At 34.8% G+C, this 17,995-nt stretch overlaps 2 protein-coding genes across 5 annotated transcripts in view; both read right to left on the bottom strand.

The window, feature by feature from the left end:
- LOC114338870 (uncharacterized) overlaps nt 1–17,995 on the bottom strand; it is a 435,637-nt gene that overhangs the window by 249,284 nt on the left and 168,358 nt on the right. The gene's annotated exons all lie outside the window — the stretch shown is intronic.
- The window catches only part of LOC114338869 (uncharacterized), a 456,134-nt gene that overhangs the window by 367,790 nt on the left and 70,349 nt on the right, over nt 1–17,995 (bottom strand). Inside the window, exons 5-9 of one of the 2 annotated variants that reach the window (XM_028289498.2) lie at nt 16,276–16,440; nt 12,803–12,924; nt 3,921–4,088; nt 3,518–3,744; nt 2,070–2,395 (exon numbers count right to left, since the gene is read on the bottom strand). The exons of the other annotated variant lie outside the window; for it this stretch is intronic. Coding sequence (XP_028145299.1) covers nt 2,070–2,395; nt 3,518–3,744; nt 3,921–4,088; nt 12,803–12,924; nt 16,276–16,440 — 1,008 coding nt within the window. The remainder of the gene's footprint in view (nt 1–2,069; nt 2,396–3,517; nt 3,745–3,920; nt 4,089–12,802; nt 12,925–16,275; nt 16,441–17,995) is intronic. 2 annotated transcript variants of the gene reach the window in all.

Below are 17,995 nucleotides of genomic sequence, written 5' to 3'. Positions count from 1 at the left end.
TCCAGTAACCAGGACTAATATAATTGGCCAATATAATTAAAAGTGCGAACAATTTTGCTGAGCGTAGAAACCAGGTGTCGCTTTGCCGAACTTGCACGGTCCCAATAGGTGAAATTTGCTAATCATGTTAGGCACGTTAAGACCCTATAACTTAAATAGTAGAACCTAAAAGAAAACCTATTATTTAACACTGTTCCGTCACTTTTAGTGGCACACACGTCGACAGTGGCGCATCAAACTTTCCACTTATGGACGGAATAAATAAATTAAAAGGTACCCTTCCTCACTCCCAGTTTTTTTTTTATTTTTTAAAGTTGTATGTGATTAAAACATAAGACTAAGCGTAATTTTAACCCACCACCCCCTTCCCCTTTCCATAAAAAACTTCATTTTTCGTTTTTATTTTTTTAGGTAGGATGCAATCAATTTTAAAATTTCAAAAAATTTACACGCGTAGTTGAGGCTTTTACAAAACATGCCTATTTTTTATAGACTCCTAGGTTGAGTGTACATAACCTCAAAAAAAATTATTTTTATTTTGAGGAATTTTTATTTTTATTTTACGGAAAAAAGCGTATAACTTTTTTTGGGAATGGCTGTCTAATTTTGTTTAGTCCTGTGTATTTTATCAAACACTATATTTCCATTTTCCTTTCAGATCTTTCCGTAAGGTTCATCACCTTCAAAAATCCGAAAAACTGTTTTTAGGGTTTTTTTGTGGATTTTTCCTATTTTATAGACTTCAAAATAGATCAAATAAATGTTGTTTTATACAATATATGTAAATTAAAGTAACGGAGTCCTTTCGAACATTTCAAAATGGGAGAAACACGGTCAAACCCCCTAAAAAACAGTTTTTTTGGATTTTTGAAGGTGGCGAACCTTACGAAAAATCTGAGAAAAATTAGAAATATAGTGTTTGATAAAATACACAAGATTAAAAAAATAGACCTGCAGCCTTACCCAAAAAAAAGTTATACGTTTTTTCCAAAATTAAAATTAAAATATTTTAATGAGGTTATGTAGACTCAACCTAGGGGTATATAAAAAATAGACATGTTTTATAAAATTCTCAACTATGCGTGTGTATTTTTTGAAATTTTAAAAATGATTGCATTCCACCTAAAAAAAATATAATCGAAAAATGAAGTTTTTGATAGCGGGGGAATGTGGACGGGAGTGGTGGGTTAAAATTACGCTGTCTTATTTTCCAATAACATACAATTTAAAAAAATGAAAAAAAAAAAAGAATGTGTGTGTACTTTGTACGCACGTAAGAAGATATTCTTGTATTATATAGGTAATTTAAACGAAGTAAATATACTTAACAGGTTATTTGTATTTTATTTAAAAATTAAACTAACTTTCTTATCTACCACTTTCAAAAAATTTTTATTAAAATAACGAAAAATAAAAAAAAGTATGAATCGTCTAGGATTAGAACCCGCGACCTTCCGTGTGCTTCCGTTCTCTGTCCCACCGCTCTGCCAACTACGCCATCGAGCCACTTGAATTGACATGTAAGTTTCGGATATAATTACACAACACGGCGACAAACTAAAAATGTTATGCCTACATATTTTATTATTTTACTACAGGGAAACACAAATCCAAAAACACAAGAATTATAAAATAATACATTTCCTAAAACCACTAATATATTCTTTTAATGACTTATTTGCACGGTTACAGATACATAACATACCTATCTTGAAAGATCAGCAATGAACTACATACTGTCAGAACTACATAGTGTCAGTGTGCGCAGGCGCGTGGTTCATGTACAATTTTACCCTCAATCGATTCGCCGCTAAAGAAGAATATCTTCAAAAATAATTCTAGGAGTGAGGAAGGGTACCTCTTAATTTTTTATCCCGTCCATAAGTGGAAAGTTTGATGCGCCACTGTCGACACATGTGCCACTAAAAAGTGACGGCACAGTGTTCATACGTTTTCTTTCAGGTTCTATTATTTAAGTTATAGGGTTTTATCGTGCCTAAAATGATTAGCAAATTTCACCTATAGCGGCTCTTAGTCTATAATAAATATTTCTAATCTAAAATACTTACTCAGACAAGTGGGTGGGTTGTAAGAGTTTGCACAATCATAATGAGGAGATATTGAAGATAATATATATCCCTTATTGCAGGAAAACGTTAAAATAGTGTTGGACAATACAATATCACCAGGTTTTTTTTCTCTTCCACCTTCGATAGACCATTTTCCATTTCTTGGATGTGGTGGAAGTAAGCAGTCTTCTAAATAATTTATCGTCATTTCTTTGTTTATCCATGTGTAATAGAATGCAACGCTAGTATACAGGGCGTTTGTTTGGTAGTTACATTTGGATGTATACAGATTTGGGGCTATGCTTACTAATCCTTGAATATAGTATCTGTAAAGTAAAAACCAATTACTAGAGTACTTACATATTAGAATTAAATATAGAGTATGATCCGGGAAAAGGAACAAGAAAAAGGACAGATAATGGGAAAAAACGAGGGAATACAGCAGTGCTGCTTTGTTTCGTAGGTTACGAAAAGGCTTTCGATTCAGTAAATTAGCATTCCTTCTGGAGTATACTGGATAATGTAGGGGCCGGTGGTTCGAACGCTAATCAACGATGATCATTATCAAATATTTAATTACTGTCACCAACTGTCAATATCAACTTTGATTGGGTTGCTGAGATCATAATTATTGATTACAATTATGAAATTACTTAATCAATTATGTTAATAATTGTTATGTTAATTGGTTAACTAATCTCATAATTATAATCAATTATGTTTTTAGCAACCGAATAAAAGTTGATATTGACAGTTGGTGAGAGTAATTAAATATTTGATAGTGATCATTTTTGATTAGCGTTCGAACAACCGGCCCTAGGAATAGCTAACCACCTAGTTAGCCAAATAAGAAATCTGTATTATAAAAACTCAGTCAAAATTAAAGGAAAGAGAATATAATCAAATGCGTTCAAAACAAAGAAAAGTATTAAATACGGCTGCATACAGTCACCATTATTATACAACATCTGAGGAGGAAAGTGCTAGACGAATGGGATGGACGAATTACTATAAGAGGCAGAAAGACCAGTAACCTATGATAAGCATATTAAAAAAATTAACTGCTGCTCGTTATCTCTAGTTTCTTCAGAATTATTTGATGCCACAGCTTCCAAATAGAAATGATTTGTGGTTCCAGAAGAACGGGGCTCCTTCACACTACGAGGTTGAGGTACGAAATTACTTAAATCACGGTTTCCCAGGTAGGTGGATAGGTAGAAGAGGATCTATCGAATGGCCATTAAGATGTCCAGATTTGACTTCGTTAGATTTTTTATGAAAATAATGTAGAAATGTTGAAGGAACGCTTTAGAACGGAAATTGGACAAAAATGGCTGAAGTCGTCGAAAATAAAATAATGTTCTGAAAAAAAAACATGTTTTTCATTTCAAAGGATGTTATTTATCAGATCATGTAGTATAAACAAGATAGTCGTATAATTTTTTTACCTACTGTCTTCTCGATTTTTAAAGACCAGACCACTACCACTATCCCCTTGGCATACAGCAATTTGTTGATCCACTCGTCCAGCACAAATTTTGTCCAAAAAGTTATACTGTTCCTCCCAACTTTCGGGTAGTTCTCTGGAGCATGTAGCACCTTCTTTGTACGGTATTTTAATAACTCTGAGACGTTCTGAGGGCTTTTCTTCTTCGGTAAGACCCCAACCAGCTACCTAAAAAATGTACCATGTATTTAGATATAACTATATAAAGAGCGATCCACAATTATTTTCATCAAAGCTATCCGAGCAAAAAATTACGTATACATACCTTGTTATAATGTGAATTTGAATGATTGGATTAATAATTTTGATTAACATTGTAAAACATAAAATTCAATCTTACTTACCTCTCCCACTTGATAATTTTTCAAATATATGGAATTGACATTATCAAAACACGCCGGCATAATTACTGGTTCAAGTTGGAATAGTTCTTGTGTAATAAGTAAAGCCAAGTCAGCAACATATCGCTGACTGACTCCTCTATATCCTGGATGCACTACGACCTGTGATATCTGAAAAATATAAAAATTAATGATGGATTCGACCGTTACTTGATGGAAGTTTCGCCGAGCCGATATTCGTGTTCAGCGGCTTCAAAAACCTCACGAGTGTAAAAATTTAACTCATTCTCATGATTAGTTTCCAAGTTGTGAATTTTTATAATTTGAACACTTTGAGATGAACTTTGGAAAATACATTTTCCGCCTACAACAATGCAATTTTCTTTTTGAAGTTATACTTCTTTAGGCGCGATAGAGAGTGAATTTTTTTATTCTGCGCGCATGCGCACAGAGACAGTATGTTATTCGTTTCTAAATCTTTTAAGTTACATGTATCAGTCCAAAAAAGGTGTAGAAAAAATATATTAGTGTTTTTAGTAAATATATTTATTATAATTTTTGTGTCTTTGGATTTTTTATCCTCGGGAGTAAGGTAATACGTATTATTAAAACATTTTTATTTAATACTTCACTTCGTCTATTTGTTACCGTGGTTTGTCATAATGTCCGAGAAACCGTCAAAACAAATGCCTTCGTAGCCTCATTAGTACGGCATTCGACTACGGATCGAGAGGTCCCGGGTTCAAATGCGGACAATTGCTGTCTTTTTTTTTAATTTTGGATTTTTGGAAAGTGGTAAATAACTATTAAAATCAGTTTAATATTTAATAAAACAAAAATAAACTGTTAAAAGTTGACCCACATATTTTTGTAAAATTATATCTTGGTGGTTAGCATGTAAACTTCACGTGAGTATAACCGACAGCTTTTTAACCCTAGTCAAAATTTCAATCTTTGCATTATTATAGTATAAGTATAACTTCTTACTTGCATACAAAGTATACACACATTCTTTTTTTATTCTTTGTGTAAATAGGTCAACTTTTTTCCTAAAGCTCTCCCTAATCGAATGCAAAAGATTTCATAACGATTGGCCTTACTTTAATTAACTTAGAGGTTTAAGCAATTTTAGTGCTTTATATCCTCTCCTATTTATCTAATGGACGGGGAGCCTAAGCTGGGATTTTTGCAGTTACTCGAGCGCACCAGATTATCATATCGCCGGTTCGGAATAAGAATGACCTAACTGCAAAAACCCAAATATCTCAGGAGAGCAAAAAACCATTTTTAAATATCTAAATTAGGGATTAAATGAGAACAGTGCCGGATTCACCATTAGGCAAAGTAGGCAGTTGCCTAGGGGCCTCGGCCCAAAGGGGCCTCGCGGGGACCAAAACGAAAAAATGTTGAAAGATTCAAATATCGCACAATACCATAATAGTTATGGTGGACGTATAAAGCTAATTACAATGCATACTTTTGTTTACATAGAAAGTATATGCTGTGGGAATACATCGCTAATGAATGCCCTTTGGTAGAAGGACCAGTACTACAAATGGAAACAAGAAAACAAGATTCGAAAGTGAGAAAAAAACACAAGAAATATCAGGACAAAGAACAGATCCTTAATCAAAATCCAAAACAGAAGCAAAACTTATTTAAACTCAGTTTCACACGGAAATCCATAGCTAGTGAAGCTGCAACCAATGAAAATGTACGTGATGGAATAGAAATAACTGAGGGAAACATAGCTTCCCTAACTGAAGAAGATGAAAAAACATGTAACGACAGTTCTATTCCAGTTCAAGAAGTTAAAGAACCAGAAACCGAAACTAAGTTAAAAATTGAAGTTAAAGATAAATTGGGTCCTAAATTCGGAAAACGGCATAGGATTGCGGAATACAGTAACTAAAGAAGTAAGGACATTTTGGATTGGGAAAGGTCTTCAGAATGTAAAAACCTTGATGGAAGTGTTTCAGCGACAAAAAGAAATTTTGAAGGCATTACAAGATTTTTATACAATATTGGCTAATTGGCTCTGTCAAAGCCATTAATAAAAAAAAAAAAAAAAAAAACAAAAAAAAATGGTTTTTCGAAATCAAATCAATGGAACAAAAATTAAAAGAGATTGGCTGACGTATTTTTCCTCAAACGGAATATCGTATTTTGGGTTTGTTCAGTCTGTGTACAACTTTTTTTCATCCTCTGCCCACCGTTGGGAAGTTATGATCAAATGATGAAACTCCACTAAGCCATCTCATTCGCCACGATCTCGTTCTTATAACAACAAGCAGCACATGCCATAAGACCTTTGCCTGAAAGTTAAAACGCTTTCATATCTGCTCTTCATACTCTTGCTGAAGACACTAATCAGAAAGCTGAAACAGTTCATAAGGCTAAAGTATTTGTTGAAAGAAATATCAAAAAAAGAAACATTCATAATGAATGAGTTTTGGGTAACAATTTTAGAACGCATCAACGCTGCCAGTAAATCATTGCAGAGAGAAGACATTGAACTTCAAACTGCAGTTCAGCTTTTAAATTCACTTTTGAAGTTCTTAAAATTCAAAAAAGATAATTTTGCTTATTACGAGCAGAGGACCTGCGACCTACAATTCTCTGAATATTCTCTACTATACTCTAATTACTGAGCTGAGTCGTCGGTCGGTTGACAGTGTACTGGCCAATGAACTTAGTATTAATTTGGTCTTTTGTGTTTTTCCAAAATTCAGTGATAGTCAAATAAAGGAGTGTGCTTCAAAACTACATGAAAACTATCCTGATGATATTGAATATGAACTTGAAAATGAACTAGAACAGTTCAAATATTTTATAGCCCAGCTTCAAACTTACTTTATTTATTTATTTATTTATTAAGCGCAACAGGCCTTGTAGGCCTAGGGCTAAAATGTTTACATTTCTGATTACATTAATAATATAGTAAATAAGTTAATATAACTTACATAATTTATAAATTTTATTTAAATACACTTCAGTCTTTTTATACACTCCTTCACCACCTCTCTCCATCTCCTTCTGTCCAATGCTAGTTCCTTCCATCTCTCAATGTTACTTTTCTTCAAGTCTTCATATACACTGTCCTTCCATCTTTTCCTTGGCCTGCCTTTCCTCCTCTTTTGTATTGGTCTTCGTGAAAGTACCATTTTTGGCATTCCCTCTATGTGCCCCAAGTATCGTATTCTCTGAGCTTTGATCGTCGTCGTAATCGTTGGCTCTTGATATAGTTCTTCCAATTCTTTATTGGTTCTTCTTCTCCACTGACCTTCTATTTTCACACCTCCATATATTGCTCTTTGCATTTTTCTCTCCCATCTTTCTAACAGGTCTGTTTCTGACTTTTTGAGCACCCATGTTTCGCTTGCGTATGTTACTGTAGGTCTGATAACAGTCTTATAAATTCTTATTTTTGTTTTTCTTGATACGTATTTGGATTTCAATAATGTGCGTAATGCTCCATATTTTTTAGTTCCTTTAGCTATTCTTGCCTTTATCTCCCCTTCTTCATGACCATTTTCATCTATTTTGGCTCCCAGGTAAATAATTTCTTTGGATCTTTTGAACGAGTATGTTTTTTTTCCATCTATTTGTACTATGATGTTATTCTCTTTTTCTTTTTGGATCTCTCCCATTATCATATACTTTGTCTTTTCTTCATTTATTTTAAGTCAGAATTTTTTGGCTTCTGTTATTATGTTTTTCATTAACTTTGGTAGTTCTTTTTTGCTTGTTGCTAATAGCGTCAGATCATCTGCAAATGCTATGCATTGGTGGCCGTTTTTAAAAGCGTTTCTTGCATGTTTATTCTGCTTTTCCTGATTATTCCTTCCAATGTTAGATTGAATGCCATTGTTGATAGTGGGTCTCCTTGTCGTAATCCTTCCTTGGTTTCAAACTTTTTGGATGTATACCCTTTCCAAGCTATTTCGCTTGTTGTGTTTTCCATCGTCATCTTTATCATCCTGACAATTTTACTTGGTATCCCCAATTCTTTCATCAGTTCGGACATCTGCTGTCTATTTACTGTGTCGTAAGCCTGCTTAAAGTCTATGAACAAAGCATATAGTACTGTTTTATGTTCGTAACAGGTAGTCTGTATTTCTTTTAAGGCAAATATTTGGTCAGTCGTTGATCTGTTGTTTCTAAAACCTGCCTGGTATTCCCCCAGTATTTTTTCCGAATAATGACTTAGCCTTTTTCTTATACTTTGTGCCAAGATTTTGTAAACTATTTCTAATAGTGCGATGCCTCTGTAGTTTTCGCATAGCATTCTATCACCTTTTTTTATATATATGGCATATTCTTGCTATGGTCCACTCTTCTGGCATTTTTTCTACTTCCCATATTCTTTTTATCAGGTCATATATCTCTTTCTGTAGTCTTTTCCCTCCTGATTTTATCATTTCGGCCGATATTTCTGTTATTCCTGGGCTTTTGTTATTTTTCAAGCTCTTTATTTCGTTCTTTATTTCTTGTTCTGTGGGTATTTCTATTGCTATCTGATCATCTTCAATTTCATGGTTTGTTTCCTTTTGTACTTCGCTCTTATTTAGCAGTTCTGTGAAATAGTTTTGCCAGTTTTCCATTATTTTTTCAGGCTCATTTAGCAACATCCCTTTATCATCACTCATATATGGGTTGTTTTTTTGATATCCTCTTTCCATTTTTTTTGCTTCCTGGTAGATCTTTTATTTTACTTTCCAATCTTATTTCTTTTTTTTGAAATTTATCTTCTATTTCTTTCAGTTTGTTCTCGTTGTATTTTCTCTTTTTGCTTCTACATTTTCTTTTCATGATTTTTCTCAATTCTCTGTATTCTTCTCTAGTGCGTTCTTCGTCATTTGTGAGATTTTTGAGCTTCAAACTTACAGGGAAAACAATTTATTCCTGATTCACAGCCATTTTGGGTTATTTCGCAACGGGCGAAAGGACATTTTCAAAAATAAAAATTATTAAAAACGGAGTAACCTAGGTTTCTTAAGGGGTCTCATAGCTTGGGTTGCCTAGGGGCCTCAGGACTCTTAATCCGGCACTGAATGAGAAGTAATCGTCCAGGAGCATCGGTATGGCGTTTATTCTTACAATGATGGCTTTTATCCCTATTGGTTCGAGTTTCATTCTCTTAATTTAATCCCCCCATTTGCAACCCTATCTACAGTTGCTTCATTCTTGATCTTAAAATTTTTCTGTACAAAAAAACTATTTTTAAATATTTAGTATGCCGTATATTCTTACAGCGATGGCTTTTATTTTCATCCCTATTGGTCCGAATTTCATTATCTTAATTTAGTCCCTCCATTTTCAACGCTATTTAGAGTTACGTCATTATTCATCTGAAACAAGGCCTAAAATGGCGCGTATTTCAATAACGACGCAACTACCCTGTAGTGGCTTAGCACATAATTACAGTTCTGTCGCTTTTGTATCATCTGTACACAGTATTTTAAACGTTAATTACGCAATAAACAGGAATTGACAAAATTTGCAGTTACTTCATTCTTTTTCCGGACCGGCGATATGTAGAGGAACCTTGTACCCTGTAAATGTACTTCTACCATATTGGCTCTTAATACAGCTGAGTTCGTTAAAGGTGGTCCGAAAAAAAATCTATCCTAAGATAAACTCGGAATCGTCAGATTAAAATAAGGTAAGTTAAGTAAATGCAAAACAGTGTATATTTAAAAAATCTGACGATTTGAGCGTTGAGGGGCGCAAAGAAAGGGGTGAGTCACAAAGTTTCACATAAAAAGCGAATATTTCGCGAAATGGACGTCAGATAGAATATCTAAAAATCGTAACCAGACACCTCGTAACGCGACAGTTCGTAACCGGACAGTTGGTAACGGACAATTCGTAACAGCGACAGTTCGTAACGGCGACACTTGGTAACGGCGACAGTTCGTAACTATACAAATTCGTAAGGGACAATTCGTAACGTCCAAATTGAATTATTAAGTTTATTTTTGTTAACGTGGAAACTAGCTGTCATTACAGTTGTGTGTGTGTGAGAGATCCTGGCATCAGACAAAATCTATTTGCCACAAAACATGTAAATTCTTAATTACATTAAATTATTTCATATTGTCTATTTCTAAACTATACCGCTATTTTTGAATTTCTGATAAAATTAATGATGGAATCTAGTAGTTATAATTGAAATTATGTTTATCAATTTAACGAATCAGTATGGAAAAACATGTTTAACACATTTTATATTTCGTGTTTCAGAATATTTAAAAGTCTTTAACCCTTAACTACAGACATCCCAATATTATCACGTAACTACAGACTTCCGGTATTTTTTACCGGTCATTATAAAATAGAGTCAAAATATAAAGTTAATAATATAAAACAAAAACGTTTTGCATTATGTGTTCTTATGGAGTCTCTAGATATGGGAAAAATGGTAAAATGAGTGATTTTAATAATATAATACAAGATTTTTGAAGAATAATCTATTAAAGCAGAATTTTGGTTACATTTTTGGTCTATTGAAACAAACGGCCATAAATGCTATGGACAAAAATTTAAGATTTTTTTAACAAATGAACGTAACATAGAATCACAAAGGAAATATAAAATAGCACCCACGAAAATTTTTACATCCATGAAAAAAAATCTGCAAGGGGTAAAATTGTAATAAAATTAAATGGCAATTCCATTTTTGCAAAGTGGCCTCAAAATTTTTATCTTCAAATTTAACCTTCATTGAAGGTCGAGGATGTCTTCCACAGTCCATTTCTTTACTTTCTCCCCAAAAACACAAAAAAAAATAATGTAAACCTTTCAGATTTACAAATATAGTACTCATATAAAAATACTCCCTTAACACAGACATCCGGTAATTTTTACCGGTTAAGATTTTTGATGTGTACCAGAAAAGAAAATATTGACAATACACAATACACGCTTTGACTAGCATTGTTATACAAACTGCCCGAGAGGTACAGAGACACATGAACTTGTAAGTTGTGAGGTTACCACGAAATCCACATTTTGGGAATGCCCGCCGGTAAAAAATACCGGATGTCTGTAGTTAAGGGTTAAACACAAACAAATATATTTAAATACATAGAAACTTTTACCATTATTTTTAAAATTTTATCACTCTTATTGTTCCTTAAATTTAAATATACCTAGACAAAGGAACAAAGAAGTACTTAATTCCTGAAATCTTTAATCTGACAACTGACTTTAGACATTCCAAACTTTTTTTAAATAAACATTTTTTAAAGGAAAGATTATAATTACCTGTTATTATAATATACCTTGTGATTGGTGATAGCTTTGGGGCATTCAATCAACGGTTATAGTTGATAAGAGGGATGGCTTGTATAATTTAATGCTTGGTTTTAATACCTACCACTTTTATTATATTCTGAAACACGAAATTAATATGAAATGCCTTAAAAATGTTTATCCTGATACTGATTCGTTAAATTGATAAACATAATTTTATTTATAACTGTAATAACAGTTACAGTTTCCACGTTAACAACAATAAACAGAATAATTCAATTTGGAGGTTACGAATTGTCCGTTACAAATTTGTTTAGTTACGAACTGTCGCCGTTACGAAGTGTCGACGTTACGAACTGTCGCTGTTACGAATTGTCCGTTACCAACTGTCCGGTTACGAACTGTCGCGTTACGAGATGTCATGGAACCCTAAAAAATAAGTCTTCAATATTATTCAAAAATCTATCGAATGATGCCAAACACGCCCCCCACGGAGAGGGGTCGGGGTAAATTTACAATTATAAATACGAATCCCGCGAAATGAACATCAGATCTAAAAACTGCAAAATACACGTAGGTAGGCATATTCCATATTTTTGAGAAATCTATCGGTTGACACCAAACACGACCCCCCCTTTAAAATCTTAAATTTATATTTAAGTATGCACTAAAATAAAAATTTTTATCACCAACACCGTTTGCTCGATTACATGTACAGACAAAATATCAGCAAAAATATCGGTATTACAGAGTAATGGGGAAATAGATGGAGATTACAGCAGAATTAGGGTTGGATGAATGAAGTAGAAGAAAGCGAGTGGTGTAATGTGTGACAGAAAAATTCCAGTGATGCTGAAGGGCAATTTCTATAAAACAGCCATAAGACCGGCTATGATGTACTACGCAACTGAATGTTGGGCAGTTAAGAGGAACAACGAGTGCATGTGGCAGAAATTATAATGCATAGATGGATGAGTGGCGTGACAAAAAAGGATAACATTAAGAATGAGTATATTAGGGGAAGTCTAGGGGTAGTACCAATTGATGCCAAAACGAGACAGCATTGGTTAAGATGGTTTAGTCATGTTCAACGTCGAGACCTTAATTAACAAATACGAAGAATTGCTGATCTTCAGGTTCCTTGAAGGAATAGGAGAGGAAGACCAAAGTAGAACTCAACGAGACGCTTAGGCAAAACATGTCAGTAAAGAGAATTGCTATTGATATAACTATAATAATATAATAATACTAACTATCAAAAGACGAAAACTTGAGTACTTGGGACATGTAATGAGAGGGCAAAAATACTCATTATTACAACTTATTATGCAAGGCAAAATCCGTGGAAAGCAAAATGTGGGAAGACGAAGAACATCCTGGCTTAAGAACTTACGGGAATGGTTCGAATGCAGTAGTGCAGAGCTATTTAGAGCGGCAGTCAACAGGGTCTGCATTGCCATGATGATTTTCAACCTTCGATAGAAGATGGAAGTTTGAAGAAGATTGATATAACCCAAGATAGAAAGTTGATCAGGAATGTAATTAGGGAAGCCGACTCTGCATAAGGATCAAGGCAAAGATAATAGAATTCATTACAAATACTATTGTTTGTTTAATTAAAGTTGTACCTTTCTATATTGAGCATGTTCATCTCGTGGGTCTCCGAAGGCGTTGTAAAGTTTTCCAGCTGCCACCTGAAAGTTTTCTCTACCAAGAGCAGTGCCATAATTATCAGTAACACAATGCGCAACTAAAAAGTAATTGTATTGTTATTAGTCTTATATTTCTAATACATATATCCAAATTGCCACATTAAGTACTCAATAAGTCTTGGATATGCCTGCCAAAACTTAAGCTGATTCGACACTAAGCTATAAATTCTTTAACTTTAAGGGGAAAGGCGCAAAATGTAGTCATTCCAAATTTTCAATGTATTTTAAATCTATTCATTTTTTTTCGAATCCTGAGAAAACTAATAAGTATTTTTGAAAAATTTAAACGCAGAATGAAAGATTACACTCATATTTTCAATTAAAAATCACACTAAATTTTCTGTTTTATTTTCACCCCTGTAACTTATTAAACTAAACATCATAGAATTTTTCAGGGACTTTCGGCCCTCGGTAATAACGTAACCTTTTATTCTGCGTTTAAATTTTTCAAAAATACTTATTAGTTTTCTCATGATTCGAAAAAATGAATCCCCATTTGAATAGCATTGCAGCCGAAAATACGTACTCATCCCCTTACTCCTTTTACGAAAAAATCAACTATGAAAATGAGCATAAATTTTGTATATCCCTAACTTAAGCCTCGCAGTATATTTTGCTTTTATTCTGGTTTTCTAGTTAATTCTACTATTTTCCTGTGTACATTAAAGTTATCATATTTATGTTGTAGCGTTTTTATTTCACCACATTTTTCTTTTAGCCAATTTTCTTTTGCTATGGGAATTTGTCTCCGTATTTCACTTTGTGTTTGCTGATATAGTGACGTATTTTTAACTTTATGTATTCTTCTTTTGTTTTTCAAGTTTAGTTACTTCGTCTGTCATATAATCATTTTTCAATTTTTTGGTTTTGCGTAGACACTTTTTTGAAGGTTCTTATTAGTAAGAACCTTTGCGGAAGTTTTGAAAGTTCATATTAGATTTCCCAGGATTCGAAAAAAATGAATACATTTAAAATAAAAATGATGCCTCCTGATGAGAGACTGAGTACCTCCTGATGAGAGACTAATAAGTTTCGAAACCGGTAGAGGTGCTTGCTGCACTCTCTGATTGGACCGGAATATGGTTCGGCTGTATTTTCGTTTTGCAACGAAATTGAAAATGGTTATTCATTTTTGATTTACATTTACTCTGATTGAAGTACGAAGGGAACCATTCTCGTTGGAACTTTACCGCGCTAAGCAGATGGGACGTGAATTGTAAATTGTAGAATTCCCTCATCTGCCTTAGTCTCAGCATCCGTATGGCTTGCAAATTGTAGAAGCCTCGGAGGTGTAACCAGAGAAGGTTCCCATTGTTTTTATTCTGGTGGGATGTGGAATAGCATTATGTTGTTTTATATGCCATTAGAGTGAAAACTTAGTCTTTTTTGCATTTAAAACATTTTGAAAATTTTAACAGGCGACATTTTGCGCCTTTTCCCTTAAGTAAAGCTTTTTTGTTACTTAACATTTTCAATACTAGGATTTTCAATATATCTGAGATATATGTATTTCAACATATCTGTTAAATGAAGAATCAACCAACAAATTGAAGAACTGCTAAATTTGTAAGGCCGTCCGCACATGGGGCGACGCTCGAACTACTCGACTCGATTCCAGTCGCGTAAGTCTCTCCCCGCCAGTCAAGTTCCTTCGTTGTGGCATTTCTCCGTACACGGAGCGTTTAGGATTGCAAATCTCCTCGTCTTGTACGAGTCTCGTCGCTTGCGATCCGTAGCGCAGGAGAAAGTTCAAGTGAGATGCACGTTTCCAGTCATATAGGTAGTTTATTTTATTTGTTTCCTTCGTTTTTTGTTGTTTTTTGAGCTGAATGAAATTTTAGTTTTATTTAAAGATCGGTGCATGTTATGTTCTTTGATTGTAGTACTATTTACCAGCTTTGTGGAAATATATTGTTTCTAATATAAAATTCTCAAAACATTGAACTTCTGTTTCTAGGTGTTTAATATAAAATTCGTTGGGGAAGTCGAAACATGTCCTCATTGTATTCAAATTATACTAAAAATATAACAATACCGTGCTTCTTACATATCGAAATAGTCGTTTTGGTTAATATATAACAAATGGGTTCTTCCTGGTTGGAAGATGTGAGCAAACTGAATCGACTAGTGTGCGGAGAACAACCGCTTGTGCCGCGTGGTTCGTACAAGACGAGCAAGACGCGCGAACTTCGAGACGTGTCTTCGATCGACCCATGTGCGGACGGCCTAAGTCTTTCTTATAAAACAGAGAAGAGTGTCTTAACTAATGGGCGTCTTATTAATATTTTAACACCAGCAATCTTTGCTGCTTAGGTGTTTTGAGATGTCATCCGAAACACATTTAGGATCAGTCAGTAATGCCCGGTTGCACCAACAGATCTTAAGCTTAAGTCGAGAATATCATAATAATTAATATAATATAATTATAATATATGACAATAAGAATACCATAATATAATAATAGATATAATTGATAATAAGGTAAGAATCTAAAATTATGGTGCAACGTAAGTGATACTCAAGGAGACCCTATCTATAAGTAGAGCTTAGCTGAGCTGGAGCTTAAGATCTGTTGGTGCAACCAGGCATAAGTAATTTCTATTACGTTTTCCATTGTAAAATAATGTTTTCATCTGACCAAAAGTGCTTCTGGCCATCTGAATCCGTCGTTTTATTTCAAGGCTGCGGTCCCATTGTTAGTTGAACTCACATCCCAAGTATTTTTGTATCTGGGTACTTTCTCTAAAGCTTTTTCTTTAACGTAGATTACATTGTTTCGTGTTCAATCTTCTTCCTACTGACAATCACGACTTTTGGTTTTTTTTTGTGTTCAGTGTCATTCCATACCTCGCACTAGAGCGTAGCGCGATCAACCAAAATTTGCTATGCTCAAGGAGTATTTTATCGTCTGCATAGCTGAGATTATTCACAAGTGTTCCGTTAATTGTAAAAACTTGTAAGAATATACAGAGTGTTCTATTAAAAAAAGAGTTTGTTCCACCCTGCCAAAATGAGGTGCCCTATATATTTGAAAATGTGTAGTTAATAGTGTGTTCCAACTTTTAACTAAATAAGCTTTTTCGTGTGTTTTGCAACAAATGAGTAATTTGACTTCCTCAAACAAATGTCGCACACTGTAGATAACTTAAATTTTATAGCTAAGAACATTTTACTTACAACACGAAAGTTTCCTAAAAAAAGTTTTTATGCTTGGGTAGTAAGGTTAAGTATTGTGTATTGCTGTTGTTAACTTAAAGTTGTTTTATAAGTTAATCACTAGACTTACTAAAGAAGATGTTATCTTGCACTAAATTTCTTAAAAGAATATCTTTCTGGCTACTTGGCTCTGCCAAGGCCATCAAATTCACACAAAAAATATCTTTACTTACCGGATATAACAACTCTACGGCTGACCAACGTTCCGCCACAGACATTCTCGTATTTTCCTGCTAATTTCTTAAACATCGCAATCACCCATGGATATTCATATCCTTTAACATCAGTGCCACGCCAAGTAAGTACTGTTGTATCCGTAGTAACTTTCTTTCCACAAACTATTCAGAAAAAAATATAATTAGAATAGTGTTATCAAAATTGTAACAAGATGCAGATGCAGTGCCGCATTTAGGTCAATTGACGCCTTAGACAATTTCTCTAGTAGCCACCCTTCAAACATGTACCATTTTTGCTTTTGCCGCCCTCTCATAATTTGCCGCCCTAGGGTAGGGCAAACATCTGCCTATATTTCCTAATGGATAAAGCGGCCTGACAAGATGTATAGCCATGTAGCATTTTTTGTTCATTCCATACATCATAACAATTTCGTTTTTATTTAACATTTAGAATCGAGCTTTACATCTTTAAAAGAGAATAAACATAATCCAATTGTTTATTTACAATGTTAAATGCCGCTAAGCGAAACCAGACGTTATTTCTTTCTGATCCTACGAATTACGTCCGCGTTTGGCACGATTTTCAAATAATATTAGAATGAAATAACCAGAAAACACCCCCGATAGGGGCTTCACGACCTTGACGTTGGTTCGGCGGCTTAAGCTGACTGTTCAGATAGGGCAGTAGTCTGGCGCAGGAAGTGGATCAAGTATGTGTGTACGAATGCATGGGATCTCCCTAATAAGGAGCTCTCCGATGAAAGAAGGCATCCCCTATAAACGGGCAAGGCCTAATGCATGGTAAGTATGAAAGGATGTGAAACAACCTCGCCAGACCGGTTCCTGTCACGACTTAGCTCTCTGGAGTATCTGGGAATCTTTCCTAGGTACTCGAGAGACTAGGAATGTATGAACTGCTTCAGCGACCAAGAAGTAGCCCGCCCTAAGTTAACCCACCCATGTCTGGTTGTACCACTCCCCTGGCGTAAATTTAAGTAGAAGACCCTCTGGTCTTCACTGCCACATCTCCATTCTACGGCACTGTTCACATCGCCAATATATAGTCAACCGACCCGATATTATCTACCAGCTGTATCTATCCTACACTCCGAGTACAACCAGAAAATGCTATCCCTCCTTCATCCTTTTTCCCACTAAACCTACACCCCCAACACACAAGGTAAAGGTGTAATTGTACCGTGCCCAGGCCTGCATGGCAGTTGTGTGTCTAAATTGAACTGTCTCAAACGGTCGACTGGGGGAACCAGGCCACACCCCCTTTCATTTAAGGCCTTGTACCGGCAGAGGGAGCGCTGCTGGTATGGACAGTTTATTTCTCCCATACTCGTGGGATCAATATGGAACCATGCAAAAATTTAAAAGATTTAACCCTAGGGGTCTCGCAGGAGAACCCAACAAACAATCAAACTTCCACTGAGACTGTTCGGCAGAATCTGGAAGAAAATAATCCCATCACATCGGGTAATAAAAATACTGAGGACGCAATGCGGACTCATTTAAAAGATGCTGAGGATGAGGTTTCTCGGCCAAAAATATCTGGGGCACAGAGAAGAAAGCTTCGGAAAATGAGAGAACAGGGAATTGACACTTCTAAGGTCAAATTACCTCCTAGACCTCAAAATAAAACTCCTGGAAATGCCGAAATCACACAAGCTGTCAAGCGGGCTGTGTCTGATAGAAGCACTCCTGAGGAGAA

The sequence above is a fragment of the Diabrotica virgifera genome, chromosome 4 (genome assembly GCF_917563875.1).
Source record: "Diabrotica virgifera virgifera chromosome 4, PGI_DIABVI_V3a".
NCBI classification, from domain to species: Eukaryota; Metazoa; Arthropoda; class Insecta; order Coleoptera; family Chrysomelidae; genus Diabrotica; species Diabrotica virgifera.
The sequence above is the reverse complement of the archived record's forward strand: the minus strand, read 5'-3'. Positions and strand labels throughout refer to the sequence as shown.